This window comes from Tyto alba, unplaced genomic scaffold, assembly GCF_018691265.1.
Source record: "Tyto alba isolate M040663 unplaced genomic scaffold, T.alba_DEE_v4.0 Super-Scaffold_7, whole genome shotgun sequence".
Taxonomy (NCBI): Eukaryota; Metazoa; Chordata; class Aves; order Strigiformes; family Tytonidae; genus Tyto; species Tyto alba.
The window spans coordinates 6840326-6857678 of NW_024881328.1; the positions used below are offsets into that span (position 1 = coordinate 6840326).

The 17353-nt window shown below is 37.1% G+C and overlaps 1 protein-coding gene across 1 annotated transcript in view; it reads left to right on the forward strand.

The window, feature by feature from the left end:
* The window catches only part of LOC104363351 (von Willebrand factor D and EGF domain-containing protein), a 189028-nt gene that overhangs the window by 120951 nt on the left and 50724 nt on the right, over positions 1–17353 (forward strand). The window contains exons 19-20 of the mRNA XM_033003167.1: positions 1733–1885; positions 3333–3497. Of these exons, the coding sequence (XP_032859058.1) occupies positions 1733–1885; positions 3333–3497 (318 nt within the window). The remainder of the gene's footprint in view (positions 1–1732; positions 1886–3332; positions 3498–17353) is intronic.

The following is a 17353-nucleotide window of genomic DNA, read 5'->3' on the forward strand; positions in this document are numbered from 1 at the left end:
ACCCTCAGGATTACATTTGTTTTGGGCGAATGCTGTGTAAGCAGGATGTAAGGTAAGAGGAATAAGGTCTATGTGCGAATCCTTCACATCCTTTCACCTCTGTTTCCAAGGTGTGCTTTCATTAGATGATGCAGCCCACAGCTGCTGAGCTCATGCTTGGCATAAAGTCATGCCAAAAGTCCCAACTAGTGAAGGAAATGGCCAGGAACAATTTTATACCTGCTCAGTATTTGCTTCTGAGGCAACAGACTCTTTAGTAGAGAGACTACAGTGACTTTGTACTCTGCTGAGACCTTCTCAGTGCACTGGATGCGACCTACTCGCACTCTGCTTTTTTCAGTTGTATATACATAAGTCTTATCCAAAAACAACATTTTGTTGGCCAGAAGGAGAAAAATAAACACTTGAAGTGTTACACATTTGTTTGTTTGCTCCTTGGTGTTTCCAAAGAAATTCAAGAAGTAAAAGATACAGATACTAACTGTGTAGATATTGACTTTTCCCCAAACTGACTACAAAAAGGGGAAAAAAAAAATATCTGATGTAAAATGTCTCAGTTGTAACTGCAGGATCCTGGCACCAACATGATTGCCTTTTCCAGATTTAGAAAATAACCTTTCAATCATATTGCCAAATATCTGTACAGAATATTTTTTTTTGCTGTATTATTTGGCCTCATTGGTTATTTCAAAGTCATTTTGCATGTTTCACTAATGCATATTTTTGACAATTTGACCAATGAAGGAAGAATATACAAAATAATTTTTAAAAATATATCAGAAAAATAATTTCTTCCTTTGCATTTTTTTTTTTTAATTACAGCAAGGTTTCTCTATTTCTGAAATGCACATTTATCAGAACGAATAAACCTGATGACTTCCTTGTCCACCCAAAATAAGATAGCAGTCATTATTCGTGGTTCTGATATGAAGACTTAACGTATCTACTCATACTTCCCTTACTTAAGAAAGTATAAAGGCTTCTGTGAAGAAGGACAAAACTGAAGTAATTTTATAGCTCTTAGAGAAGGATATACCTCACTGCATCGTTCAATATATAGAGTCATAGTCTTGGGCCTTACTAAGAGTACGGTATATCCGAAAGATCCAGGTGAATCGTTCTTTAACTTGCAACATTATCTATGTAAACTTTAAAATCCCCGATTTGTTCAAAAAATGATCTCAAACTTATGCAGAAATCAATATTTTTTAGTCTCCTCCGATCAATTTTCCTCTTTACATCCATACCTGGACATACTTTGTACTGGCATTTTGACACATCCAAAGTTCACAGCTGAACTAACCGAAGCCGACAAACACTCACAATACAGTTTCGGAGAGAAGCTTTCAAGGAACAGCAGGAATCAGACAGAGCACAACTCCCAGTGTGCAGTGTAGCACCTTCATCCAAGTTACAGTGCTGCCTAACACATGGGGTCCTGAGGCCTTTTGCATGCTCTTTGCTCAATACAAGGCCCCTGTGCACATTAAGTACATCTCCCAGATAAACAAAGTTCAGTAAGTTTGGATGTAGTAATTTTTCTATATTTGTGTTGGAGCTTTGCTGCATAGCAGCAGCTGACTCACCTGATTTGCCTTTATTTGCTTGATGGTTGGCTTCCAGAATAAATTTATGTCAGGTTACCTGATTTGCTGTTACTGTTGCTTTTTATCATCAATCACAGCTAAGCTGTAACACCTTGTTTCCTTGTCTCCATGCTCTCTTTTCACAGCTGTTCTTGCTGCTGATATAACAAAAGCTTTAAGCATTGAAAAAGGCAATAGCAAAGGTGATGTGAACAAGACTGAGGTTAAGCAGCTACTGCAACCCTTAGAGGCAGAGGATTCTCCTGTAATTAAGAATTTTAACATAAGTGATAGACATGGTAAGTATGTAAGGATATTAAATCTTTTTTCATGTGCTGCAGTGTACATATACAGAAATCATACATTTTACCATCTTAACAGTAAACACAAACTAGCTACAATACCTCATAGAAAGTTAGAGTTAAAAATACCCCACCCCCCCCCCCCTTAATACATCAGACTGTGGATTGTTGCTAGACAGATTTACATGGAAAGGAGACATTACAACAATAACAGAGTGGTCAGGCTTAACTAGAAATCGCATCACTTCTGAGGTAGAACAAAATCACCCCAAATCTTAGTGATCAATGGAAAGCATGACAATAAGAATGATAGTTTATGTCAGTTTGGCATATCCAAGTGATGCTGACATTCTGTTTCAGTATATGATGGGCAGTCACTGAATAAAGACTGGGTTTTGAGCATAAGTGAAGATTGACTCTTAAAGTATGAACTTGACTGTGGCAGTTGCTCTTCCCAGAGGCGGAGCACTCCAGCGCTCTCTAGCACAGGTGTACATCTGCATGATGGCCCTATTCTAATGAGTGTTGCATATTTAGTTGATTTTCCAGTGAAAACAGGGTGCAGTAAAATTGAGACTGGGCATATCTGTTGTATGGGGGCATTTACAAAAGAAAAGATATTTTTTATCTCACCTTCTTTTCCTATATCTTTACCAGGCAACCCAACACCTATCCAGAACTTGCCTCTTACAGGTATCTATCATAATGTTGTAGGTAAGGTGCAAGAAAAATGCTGAAAATACTTGAGAATCATGATGGAGACCTCACTGGAGGCAATTAAAAAAGATCTACAACCATCATTAAGATTTTATTCATCATCTGTTCTCTGTCTTGACACTGTTAAATACCTCACAGGCAGTTCATATACACTTGCTATTCAGTGACATCATAAGTGATAAAATATTATATACTACTGGAGTGTTAAATTTTGCACATAGTTCTAAGATAATTAAAGTCGTCTCCTGTCATACAAGGTTTGACATATTAAGGATGATTTCTAGTTCAGAAACATATGTAGTTGACATCGTATTTTTAGGGTATATGTACTATAAGGTTTGATGATTACCTTCCAATTCTAAAAGAGCAAAAGGTTGTCGAGAAATACAGTTTCTCATGCAGTCAATCCTTCACTTACGCTGAAAATTAGAGTTTCTATATTATCCATGATAAATACCAAACAACTTTGAGTAATAAACTTGAAAACATGTAATTAGAGGACTAATAAATCTTGCTTTAATGAGAAACAGCTGTTCTGTTACACTGTGCCTACAGGACATTCTCATACTTGGCTCAAGGTTTGGGAACATTCTGCATTAATTAGACTTTAAAAGAATAAAAGCAGTTATAAAGCTTTAACTGGGCTCAGGCAGTCACTGCTTATTTTCATATATGTATTTGATTTAAAAAGTAAAAATAATCATGCTTGAACTCCCTTATTTTTTAGGCCATGCAACACCACTCTCTCATGTTACTACCTGTACCAACAGGCCATGTTTTCCTGGAGTGTTATGTTTTGATCGGAAGCCCCCTTACATTGGATATGTCTGCGGCCGGTGTCCAGCAGGCTTTTTTGGAAATGGTCGAATCTGTACCAAAGTTCCCAGACCAGGTACTCTCTAATTTTTAGAGTTTTAAAAAAGTTTTGCATACAAAGACTGAAAGAAAATATGAACTAGTATGGCATTACAATACAATGTACTTTATAATCAAACACCGAAGGCTTTTTTTCTTTCACTCTTACCTGATGAACACCTGGCAGGTCTTATTTCAGGAATACCTGGTTCTATGAGTCAAAATTCAATAGATTAACCACCTCATTTGCCACTGGGGAGAATTCTTCACAACAGGACTTACTAGATGGTATGAATCACCACATCTGTATTTCTGCCACAGCACTGGCATAGGATTTCAAAACATGTTTCCTCCTCAGTAAGATCAGAACATGACACATGCCAGCATCACTTCGCTTTCCTTCTTTCCTAATTCTTTTGCTGCAAGGTATCTGTTCTCCAAGGTGACCTGTGAAGATGATGAGAAACTAAATGTCATGCAAGAACAACTATGCCAACAACTAAAGGCAACAGATAATTAAAGTATTTCAATAGTATCGTTCATAGCCTGAGCAATAATCCTCCTTAGGGAGCTCTGAAACTCAGCTGGTCCCATTAATCTCTGAGGACTGATCATTAGAAGAGGTCTTCTGCTGTGATAAAAGAAAAGCTGGGTCCTGACCTCAGGCAGAAAGTGGCAATACCATAGCAACCACTCATCAGTCATCCGATCCTGCTCTCTCTCAATGAAATTCTCATAATTCAATGTATGGTTCTCTAGGGACAGTCTGGATGGTTGTCCCCTTTTTACTGCACAGAGTGATTTGCCAGGAGAACTCATGTTTATTCCTTAATAACAGTAGTTACTAGGTCAGATTCCCTGGTTTTCTTCTAAATCTTTTTTCATAAGTATTAAAGACAGACTGGCTAGAAACCTGTCAAATTGTTCCCCAACCTCCTACACTTGACAAACCCACCTTCACTACCCTTCTGTATTCAAATCAATGACTGTTACCTTGGTGTTATATTTTAATGCACACTATGAAAATGGAAGCAATTTTACTGCTTAGTGTAGGTATCATCCAATCTCTTTGAACTATAAACTGATTTTAGCCAGTTCTCCAAATCTAAAGTATTCAAAAATAAACCCAGCATATTTCTTTCTCTAGTAATGAGTACGCAAAAAGTATTGCTTAGGCTGTCAAAGTCACTAAGTCAGTTATTGACTCTTCTGTAACTTGGTGAAGCTGTAAAAGTGATTGAGTAAAAAAAAATAAAAAAATAAAAATAAAAAAAATCAGTGTGCCTATAAATACACTAACATTTCTGTTATTGCCCAAAGCTGAACCTTGTCATTAATGAGATAATAGGATATATGTTGTACACCCCAAAGGCCATTTAAATGCTGTTGACTAGAACAGATAGTCTACAGTTGTAGGTATTGGTACAGTAAATCATGCACACTTACATCATGCTTATATAAATATTAACTAATACACTTGTGTATGTTCTAAGAAGGGAAGTATAGACATTAGTTGCCATTTACTGTGATTCATACCTGCCATACACAACTCCGAGCCAGATTTAAGAAATATCCCAAATATCAGGATCTGAAACTGATACATGCTTCTTTCAAAAGTGAACTGTATATCATCAGAGGCTAGGGGTTGTTTTTCTTTTTCCTCTTGAATATGCAAACTGAGCCCAGGACTTCATGCTGCAAATGTGGCCATTCAAACAGCTTGAGCACTTTGATGTGGGAATGAAGAGGAATTATTTTTTGTTCCATCAGAACCTTATATTCATTCATGTGAATTATATCACAATATAAACGATGAGAATCTTGTGCCTCAAGGTTAAACAAGAGTAGTCATTTGTTTTAATATTCAGAAATGAAAGCAATTGCTGCAGCTGTATGAGTGCCCTAATTTATGACCAAATGATCGGTTTAACTTACTTTCCCATGTGTTTTGCTAGCTGAAACAGACATATTGTATAGCATTGATGATTAAAAGATATCAGACAAAAACGAATGAACTTTCAATTTAATTTATGTACAGTTATGGATTATGATTATTGTGAAATCCTCCCTGTTAGAATAATAGCTTCTCTCCCTTGTAACTTCTGCTATCAGTCTTTGAATGAAACAGAACAAATCCTCTTCAGCTTGCTACAGTGCTTGTGAAGGCAGAGAGATTATGTGCCACTTCTTTCCAACTCTTGTAATTTTAATCTAAAAATACTCTTGCTAATCCTTATTCTGTACTTTTATTGGCTGCTTTTGACATGAAGTTATACTCAATTGTTGTGATTTAAGGATTAAAGGATAAGTATTTTTCTACAGAAACCACAAACGTTACACAACTGCCTTTGTAGACTACTGAGGAGAAAAAATATGCCAGAAGAAAATTGTTTCCTAAATCAGTGTTTGATGAGCTGCACCCAAAAGTCCTTCAATTTTGATTTATAATTAACAAAGTACCATTTCCTCAGCACTGATATGTGATATTCTTTTGATGTACTTGACTTCAAACTATGTAACTCCGCAAATAAGTTTCTGAGTTATATTTACCTGCTCTGCCAAGAATGCCGAGCCTCATTCTATTCTCACTTACGTGTTTTGCCTGGTTTATATCAGTAGTTTGTACCAGTTTAAATCAACCAGACTTGGTTGCAATTGTTCATGAAGTACATCAGATTAGAGTTAAGGAAAAACATCACCAGTATCAAAGCTTATATGGAGTTTCATACATAAAGGGAAATAATTATTTTTTAAAATACATTCTCAGATCAGAAACAAAAACCACTATTTTTCTCCCTTCAAAATCCATAAAGCAGTTATTCTACATTTTTTTTTTAATTTACTAGTAGGATCAACAGTCCCTTAATTTTGTTGGCATTGCAATAAAGAGGAAAGTCTAAGGAATTTAAATTTGTCCAGGCTTCCCTGGGCACATTTCACATTTGTATAAAATACCTGTTACCTTTTTGTTAGAAGAGGCAGATCTATTAAATCAAACCATGCAGTATCATTGGTCATATTCTTGGCATAAAGAAAATTAATATATCCTAATGGGGGATGCTGGTGATATTACTTCATGTTACAATATTAGTTCTCTTCAGACACTGCTGGTATTTCTCTACACTTGGTTCATCACTCATAGTCACAGAGATACCCATCTGTTTGCACTTTCTTCAGCAGGTTAGGGAGGCTGGTGTCATCAAAAAAGATTTATTTTTTTCCTATTAGTAAATCAGCAATTTTACTGGACAGAGCAGTGCCACATCAATCACCAGTAAAAGATTGTGAGTTCAGAGCCAGATCTTTCTGCCTTTCCTGGTTTAGGGAGCCGAAGGTCAAGGCAAAGGATTATTTTATGATCTCTGTTTTCAAGTTCTGTTTTTCCATTCTGAACACCACTGCTTGCTCTCCTTCCATAGCAATTAATTTGCAGTGTTGTAGACATTAGGCACATGATATCCTTTTGTATGTGCCATCTATTTGTTATGTTTACGTACTCTGTGTTTTCCACTATTCCAGTATCAGCACCATGCTTCTGAATTCGCTTTGATTTTACATCAGAGAGACCTCTGTGACTTTCTCATTTGCACCACTGTCAGATCAACATCAAGGTGTGGATTTAAAAGGAGAATTAAATGTTTTGAATTACAAGAATGTGTGTGTTTAAACAGAGTGCTCAAACACCAGAGGAACGTATTAGTCTTAAGTTTTAAATTCTTAACTTCTAACTTTGAAAACGCTGGTGTCATTATTAGTGCTTATCATTGATCACTGTCCATGAAAAATAAATAAATCCAGTAAGAGCTTTGGTCACCAACCCAAGGTTTCATTTCTGGAGCTAACTGCAGGAGGAGGGACCTCTTACTGCCTGGAACCAATCAAATGATTTTGTTTCAAGAGATGTCTGAAGAATATAATGGACTTCTTTCATCTCTTATCTAAAAAAATTGATGAATTTGCATTAAAAATAGCAAGGCCCAGATTTCAGTCTCACTTACACCAGTGTAAATCATAAGTGATTCCATTAAATGAACAGCATTACCCTACTGCAGTGAGCTGAGCACTGTTCCTGGAAGACAGATCTTAAAACCTGTGAAGATAGACACCAAACACGTAGAACTTTTAAAGATGAAATCTGTATGTACCAATAGGTGTAGATAAAACACACATGCCTTTCATCACTCAGAGGGTGCATTGCAATGAGTAATTAACCCATGTTTACACTGTTTATGAAACGAGTTACAAGGCTTACTTGAAGGCAGGAATATTTTGATACTGCAGTTATTAACTGCAAAGAAGGAATAACAGAAATAACAAATAAATAGTAAATAATACTCTGATTTTCCTCTGTGTGGTAACAGCTCTCAGCTATTCCTGTGGGCTCCAAAACCAGGAGGCATTAGATCTCAATGTCGTGGCTTCCAGTTCCTAGCTCTGACTCAGGCCACAGAAACTCTGTCCAAAATTTATCTTTGGAGTTTATGGTTGAAGTTGCCAATCCCTTTTGTAAACTATGCTTCAGTGTTTCTAGTTTGTATATTTCAGGACAAAATGTACATTTTTTTCAGACTGACTAGTTATGATGTAATGATGTCTCCTTCAAGGGGGACATGATGATACCGCAAATGAAGTGGGATTAGAAATGTCACACAAAGATACTCCATATAAATTTGGACTCATGAAGGTCACAGTTTTGCAAATGGTATACCAGTAATCTTCACATGAGACCAGGGTCAACATGACATTTTGGACATAAGCTCTGACCCTTTCCTGCCCTCTGAATAATGAATTGCCACTGAAAATCTAGTCCTGTACTTGTCAAGATAAAAAGGGAACCTGAGAGTCTTTCTGATGGCTTTCTCTTCCTTGGGGATACCTAATAAAATATTAAGTATTTTCAGAAAAATATCAACAGGGGTCTGTACAGTATATGCTATGACCCAAACATAACAACTAAAGTAGGCACAGTGGGAAGAATATGTTTAGATAATTTAAAAGATAAACGGTTTCCAGCTTCATCGATCCATATACTCTGTCAATCCAGAATTTGTTAAGTGCTTCCAATACAGATGATATATTTAGGAAATGATGTAGCTCAGCAATAGAAGACCAATGAAGCCCAAGCCATAAAACCACTAGGGAAGAGGACTCAGCTATATGCCATGAATAATATTTACATTCAATCAGAACATCAAGTACAGATTACATTTCTCTCCTACCAAGAATGTGTCACGTTTTGCTTAAGCAATCACTGCGCAATCATGACTTTTAAGTGATAATAACAACTCAGTCTCCAACAAATAATCTATGGACGATGCAGGCCCTGTAGTTTTTTACATTGACAAAACAGAGAGCAAGATTATTTCCTCTTAAAGTTTCCAAGCTCATTTGATGATCTAGCTATAATAGCACACAGCTTTTAAAGAGAGCCAACCCTGTTTCCACAAATTTGATAAGATTGCTGTTTTGTTAAAGGCACTTAGAAGCCCTTTAAAACTGTAAGTAACTCATACTGGGCCGATTTCCTGGCCCCACTAAAGCAACACAAGAGTTTTGCTACTAACTGCAAAGCAGGAGTTGAAGAAAAAGGATTCATGGCCAATGCATAGCACAGTACAGTACAGGGGGGTAAAAATAGGTGTGAAATATACAGGCTCATCACTGCTAGCACAAATTTAGGACTAGTTCCTTAATGTCTTGCTGTTGTTGATGGACAGGTACCTACGGATGTAGTGGCACTCACCTCATGGGACTTGCAGAATCAGGTGATATTATTCATAGCCAAACCATGTGAATTTTGCTCCCAAAATTCCATCACATGTATAGAGCTAGTTTATTCCTAAAGGGACACAGCAACAGCCTGTAGCTAACACAAGACAACTGATTTTCTGGGATGCAGGAGAAAATGTTCTCATGCTGATAGTTTATTAGATTAAAAATTTTATAGAATCATAGAATGCCCAGGTTGGAAGGGACCTCAAAAGATCCTCTGGTCTAACCTTTGATTTCTCAAAGACAATTTATCTCATATATTATGACAAAAATACAGAAGACTTTTGTTTTGTTTTAATTTCTACAGGACACTGGGGTAGAACCACACATTGGGGAGAATCACCAGAGATCTCTGGTCTGTAAGTGGTGGAACAGCTGATAAATCTTTTATATCACTAAAAAATAACAGCTCTTGCTGAGAGTTTCTCCATGTTAACACACATTGATTACAGAATACTGTCTTTAAAATCTCAGATTTTAATCAAGTTATTGGTTTATGAACCATTTTTTATCAGTGAAACATTTTTTTTTAATTTTAAATTCTTCTTAAGCTAATGTAATACCTCACAGAAAATGTAATCTTTAAGCCTTCTCCCTTTCTTCTCCCCCAGATGTCTCTGGTCAATTGATAACTTCCCCTTTATATTTGTTTGAATGAAAAAAAACAGGGACCTGTTGTCTTCTTCATAACTATTTATGTCACAGTCTTGAATCCCTCAGTGACCTCAGCTTGCTTCAAAATTCGTGCTCCATTAAAACCAATGATTTCCATAATACATCCTCAGAGCATAAGAGAGGAAAAGATTAAACACAACACTGTTACTAGCTGAAGTGCCACTATCAAATATCTCTACTTGCTCATCTCAATACTCTTTCAGAGAGAAAAGTACAAACATTATGAAGGCAAATTTCATGATATGACAGTCCTCAACATGCCATCATGGAATTCAAAGGGCACAAGTAAGTTTTGTCAAGAGCTGATGACACCTACGTTAGCAGTGAGCTATAGCTAAATAACAATGCTTCAAGTACTGTTGCATTAACAGCATATGCTGTTCAGATGGAAGCTTTGAATTCTGCGCTGCTTAGCTTGGATTTAGGGATGCTGAAACCCTCTTCTAAACTGCAACCTGAATCCAATGCACATTATTCACAGTCTTTATGCACAGATAAATGGACACACATTTTGTCATTGCTAACCTGCTGACAACAGTGAAAAACCCATTTGGTTAAACTGGATACAAATTAAGAGAAATAATTAAGAACTTCTGTGACATACCATCTGAAAACTTATCAAAATTCCTTGCTTTTTGTTTGTTATATTAGAAAGAAACTATAGATAGTTATCAACCTAATCAGTTGAAATTGTGGAGAATTCCATAAAAAAATTATTTCACTGAAGGTATTTATATGTGCTTATATGACATTAAAATAGAATCAATACTGGTCTCCAGCAAGGCATAGTTCAGATTGTTTCTTAGCTTTAATATGTAAGGTAACTAATTTTTATGTGTTTACAGCTGAAAACAACATAATTATAGTTTTAGACCATTTAATTCTTGAATTGAGTAAAAGGAGAATTTCAGTAAAATATTCAAATTTAAGCTATTTTTTCTTTGAAGAAATATTATGGATTTTCTTTTGAAGAAATGTTATGAACTTTCTTTATAATCTATTATTACAATTCTAAAGGTTTCTACATAGATGCTTCAGAGAATTAGATAGGGGTGCTTCAGAGACGATCTGTCCTGATTTAGCCTATTTTGTATATAACCACCAGCTTGTTCAAGCCATGAGAGACTCTGAAGGCCCATGAGGCATCATCAGATAAGAACACAGTTTCTATTAATTTTTCCATCTCTTGCAGTGCTGAGAAGTAAAATATACTGCCAATTCCTGAATAGAAGTTATAATTTAATGAACTCTATCTTAATACAGTCTTTGTAGCTGCTGAAATAATAATCACAGACTCAAATAATTGGAGAAGGTAGAACACAAAGAGGAGAGGTAGAAGTTCAGACCTGAAAGATGGACAAGGAATAATGAAAGAAAGGACAATGTAACAGTTATGAGTGGGTTGAGTAATCCACGATGTTTTGAAACACAGCCGTATTTCTTCTTTGTTTCCTGTTTTGTTAGCTGTATACTCAGAGAAAATAACAGGAAAATCACTTCTAAAAGCTGCAGCAGAGAATGGGTTAGACCCAAGGAATGTAAAGAGCACAGAAAAAGATCTAGTAACAAATGAGCAAGAGGAGCAAGGCTTCTGTGCAAGGGGTGAGAGCACATCAAACACATTGAGTTTTTCCAACACCTAGGAGAGAACTTTTCAATAAATCTTGAAATAAACTGGAAGGTAGAAGAGGTGTTTGAGAAAACATCGGGTTTTTGTAAAAACACAGTTGGTTTATAAATCTCCATATACAATCCAAAAAAGATACTGATAAAGAAAAATATTGAGAGAAGGAAAAAAAAAAACCTGTTTGGGGAGCATGTTCGTATCTTTGGCATCAGTAATTCCTACACTATTTTTAAAAACTTTGTCTCTGGTGACCATAATGTTAAAATTTCTACTGAAAATTTACAGAAAGCATCACAAAAGTAAAGAAAAAAAAAAAAAAAAAAAAAAAAAGAAACAAAACGAACAACCCAACAAACAGAGTCTTCAAACAAAGTGCACAAAATGCATTCTTTTTCTCAAAGGCCCATTTTTCTGCACAGCTATCATTGTGTTCATCTCCTTCTTGTACCATTCTTGCACTTCGCCTACGTATGATGCCTTGTCCCAAGAATCTTACTAACCAAAAGCTGATGGATACCTCCTTGGAACACAGATATACATCTACTACATGAAAATGTCATGTATCAGGATATGTTTCATATTTAAAACTATTTCACTATTTTCAGACTTGAGCGTCATTCTAGAAATCCAGGTTATAGTCTGATACTGCTATTATCTACTCATGTCACCTAAGAAGGAGCCCATCATTTAAAGTCTATGGAGAAATCTGGTTTAAATTAATATAAACTAAGGCAGTATTAGTGCCTGAACGTTTTTTTTTTCTCTTAACCTCTAAATTATAATGCTTTTTATTGAAAAGATTTTATGAATAGAAAAATATTTCATATAAGGAAAGGGCCATACCTAAGCAAAATCTTTCTAAGGCATTGTTTTGGTATTTGTTGAGTAAGAAAGGGATAATCTTTATGTATTTCTTGACATATCTTATATAAGACTGAAAATGTTCTCTGACATATAGTCGGTAATATCATTTTATGTTCGTGAACTGTTTGCTTTCTGACCGATTATCTCATAACCCTCAATTTCTTTAAACAATGAATTGAGATGTCAATTATATTGTTCTGAAAACCTAGAGGCAAATGAAGTACACGGTGATGCAAACAAATACAGAAGACCTTTAATGCAACATAAGCAAACACACTATCTCTTCTTGAGGTAGTATTTTCTCATATAGTCATATAGGATTCCAACATCCCAGAACTGCAAAAGGACCTTCTTGAGGTCTAGACTCCAATCCATTTCTGGGAATTATTTACTCTGAATACATAAACAAAGTTTAGTGAGTCTGTTGGCTCAAGATCCCAGGTTTTCTGCTCCACAAAAAGCATTGTGTTAGAGCAGAATGATTTTGTATTTCATACACACAAAACAAATTTGCGTTGCAAATTATGAATGGTGCTACAATTGTTATGTGCAGCTGCAGCTACATTTGACAAACAAAAGAGTCTGAAGCAGAGGAATAGTTATAATCAGAAGTGGCTGAGTAATGCACACTCCATAGAATATTCCCTATTGCTCAATTTTCATAGGTGAAGGGGAAGAAATTTGCTCACCAGGTAGCAACATCAGCAACATCATCTCATTTTCCATCAAGCTGAAACATAGCTCAGGGACAGTGAACTAGATGTTCACCTTTTAATTTCATCATTAGGACAACAAGTGAGTAAATTTACCTACCACAGAAGAGGTGGTTTGAGAGCACAGATTTTACTAAGGCTGAATGTGCCTGTGTAGATGGATACAGAGTCGTGTGACGGCTTTGCTCGTGTGCTGACCTGTCTGGGTGTCAGGCACACTTTGCCACAAGCTGCCCAGCTCTGTTGGCCTGGCACAAGCTAAATAGCCTGACTGGTTCATCCTGGCTGCCTCTGCACAGCTAGTGGCTCGCACATAGCACCACATCATTTTCTGATTTGCAAATTCCAGATCTGGACATCTCTTATATAAAAGTTATTACTCATATGCTCTATTTCCACTTTTTTCAAAGTGGGGATTAACTTTGCCTGTGCCTACTTCCAGTGTCTTGTGTGTTCCTAAACTCTTTTACAACACATTTTACTTTTCAATTTTTGACATAAAAAATAGGTAAAGGATCATGAGCTCGAAACTTAAGTTCCTATCTAGATTTATAATAATCTCCCAACCTCAATAAGTCTTTAAAATTATTTTGTTTCTACAACAATGATTCTGGAAGTACACCATTGGTGAAACTTGGGAATCTGAAGTTGTACTTCACTTAAAGGAGCTGAAGAATTTATTCTCAGAGTTATTGCTTGTAATTGTAAGAGAAGGGACATCAATGACTGGGAAGTCCAACCAGCATCTGAATGTGCAAAAATTTTGGATGCTTAAGAGGAAGGAAGGGAGAATCATAGATATATTTCTGAATATTTGGGAGAGGGAGGATATTAGGGTATGCTTGTATGGCTAAACAGAAGTTTTAGGAGTTAAACTCACTGACTAGAGAAGAAAGTTATGCCAGAATTTAATCAAATAAAATGGCAGATTAAGAATTGATGGAAAAACAGAATTTCCCTAGAGCTTCCTATTGACAGCTGCTCCATTTCCTCTTTCTCACCAAGTAAATACAGAAAAAAATATTAACATGGAAAAGTAGAGAGAGAAATGGGGTGATCCTTAATACTCTGGTAACAAGACTTCTTAGACCAGTGTAATTTTTCTATTCTGTCTTGACATTTTAAATAAGATTTATGTGCTGGTAGATGTTTCAAATTTTAAATGATGACCTACATAGTGTAATATGTCAGAAGAGCATTTCTCTGTCGACATTCTTCTGAATGAGAAATGTTCTAGACAGCATGTACTACTAAATGTTAATAGCTCTGAAACTACACAAATTGTAAATTTATTGAGTTGTGTTAATAATGAGATGATTTCTTAAACTATTCACAGAATTCTGAAATAGTTGTAACCCGATCAGCATTAAAGGTGCCCAGAATCCTCTGAACTGACAGGCAAAAGAGACCACAGTCAGATGATGCTGCTAAGGAGAAGGAACCAGTCTCCACTTGAAGAGCAGAGTAGTCTGAGGCATTTTATTATTTTAAAGGAGAGAACAGCACTTGAGATTACATGGCGATGCTTACAGTGTCTCCCTCATGTCATTACATAAAAAAGTTACATTTAAAAAACAAAATGTAAGTTTCTAAGTCTAATAGCTGCAAATAGAAGCATGGCAATGAAAGGGTGATAAATATTTATGTCTGCAAGAAGCTTAAGCAAGTGTTTGAAGTGTCAGCTGCTAATTATAGGTCAGAATGGGCTGTCTCCAAGGCACATGGCTTGGGAATAAAGGTGTGTAAATCCAAGACCAGCAAAGACTTGGGGCACAGAGGACTATGGTCACCAACCTGGTCCACCTTACCCTGGGCAGAGTATGAAATGAGCACTGTTTCTCTGGGAGCAGAAATGGTTGGGATAACAAGGGGATGTGACTTCTCTTCGTTCAGGTCTGGATGTGGCTTTTTTCTGAACACTTGCAAATGCAAAAAAAATAACCAGAAACTCAGAAGAGAGAAAGTATATTAAATTTCTTTTCTGTGTTTCAGTGTTAATATCTCACCCTGGGCTTAAAAGACTTTCAAGTGTCTTCTCTGTTTGTGAACTGCTGTTTTCACTAGTTTATATAGTCATTTTATTACCTTCAGAATGAACATGATCCTCTTCAACTACAGATATCTAGTAGTTCACTATAAAATGCAATGCAAGTGAGAGAAGAAATCAGAATTTGCTGTGCCTTAACAATGCTATGACAGCATCATCAAGCATGAGCCAGAGACTGGTTATGATGATTCTTATTTATGAGTTCAGTGCGAGTGACATAAAATATCTGAAACACCGGGCAAACTGGGGGGTTCCCATGTCGGGGAACTCCTGCACCACATAGATGGAAAGTGTCCTGGTGTTGAGTTGTATGAGGGATGTTAAAGTTTTGTCTCAGAAATTTGCCCTCTGTCACCCTTGTTCTAATCTTCCCCAGATATGGGGACAACAGAGGAATCTATCTTTTTGGGGCCTGATCCATCCCAACACTACACTGGGCTTACAGTGGTGTAACTCCATCGATACAAATGGAGCTCCTGCCATAGACAGCTGGAGCAAAGCAGCAGGCTCTCAGTCTCCTATCTACCTCTGTGAAAAATAAACTCAATCGTTCCACCGCTGCATATTTCCCCATTAGTATAGGCAGAAATACTGACAGGTAGTGAAAATGTATTTTTGTACTGTCATATAACCTTGAACACTTTGCCTTGCGATTTTTTTGTTATTTTCATCCAGTCCAATATGTAATCATACAGTAGCATCACAGAGAAAACCAGATTCATGCGGAGCCGCGGAAGAACAACACGCTGAGACGGGTTCAATGTGGGTGATAGAGCATCAACTAATGTGTGTCTTTATTGGTCCAGGGTACATATATTTATACAGACAACAATAATTATTATGCCTACTAGTCACTAGCTGATTGGCAAAGCTCTAAAGGTCGTATTTGCATGGTCCACCTACTTGCAGTTAGATAACGGCACAAGCTTCTCATAACACTAAGTTTCTCATGCCACTATTTCTAATTCCCCTTAACCTGTTTTCGACACACCACGGTACACAAGGCCGAAGCGCCCTTGACATTCCTCATGTATCAGCAGCTGCGAGCAGCTGCAGGCAAACCCTAGTGAGGCCCAGCATCAGCCCCTAGAACAGGCTCTGATCATACAATTGCTCGGTGGGCTCATGACCCTTGTCTCTGAGCCATTCTCCAACAAATTCATGAAATCACAGTTCTGCATTGATAATGGGTTATATATTTGAAGATATTGATCGACTCTGAGGAAAATAAATTGAAGTAATACAGGATTTGAGAAAGCTGCTGACTACAGACAACTAAGTCTGCAATCTTTTGGTCTACTTCTTTGTTTTAGCTCATTTAGATATCTGGAAGACTGCAGAAAGAAATTTTTAGGTATTCCAGAAAAAAACTACTGTATTCTGATCCTAAGTTGCACAGTATCACTATAAGTAATAATCTGAAATAATGAAAGCTGAGAAGACACTCTATTCACCACATCTGAATGATGCCAACATCTTATGAAATTTAGTGGCCTCTACAGAGTGGATGAGGGACCTTGATCGGTATATATCATAATGAGCAACCAACCAAAATGTATCACAACTCTTCATTGGTAGTATTATTTGAGATACAAAAATTGCATCTCATAGATACACTCAAAAGTATGCTTCCCCTTACAGGGAACGCTGAAGATTATTTGCAGGATGGGTATATAACCTGTATCATCTGATAAAGAAATAAAAAGATTTCCCTTTCTCAGGTAGGCAAACTGATCTCATTACTAGTTACTAAAAATCTAGTCAGTAGGAAAACTCATTTAATTATGACTCAGTGTGTCCTGGGTTGAGTGAGTGGTGGAGTTTTTTGGTGGCAGGGGAGGGGGCTATCAGGGCGGCCCCCTGTGAGAAGCTTCTCGAAGCTCCCCCAGCTCCACGTCAGCTCCACTTCTGTTTGGGAAATTGAGCCAATCGGCTGCGCCTCTGCGATAACGTATTTAAGAAGGGACGTGGTGACAGGCAGTGGGACTTGTGAGGAGGAGTTGCTGCAGCTGCATGAACACCAAGGTCAGTGGAGGAACGGAGGAAGAAAGGAGGGGGGAGGTGTGCTGGAGCAGAGACCCCCCTGTATCCTGTGGGGAGACGGCAGGGCAGCCCCCCCCCCACCACCCATGAAGATCTACGGTGGAGCAGACATTGATTTATGGCCTGTTGCTCCTGCTCGACTGACCAAGGTT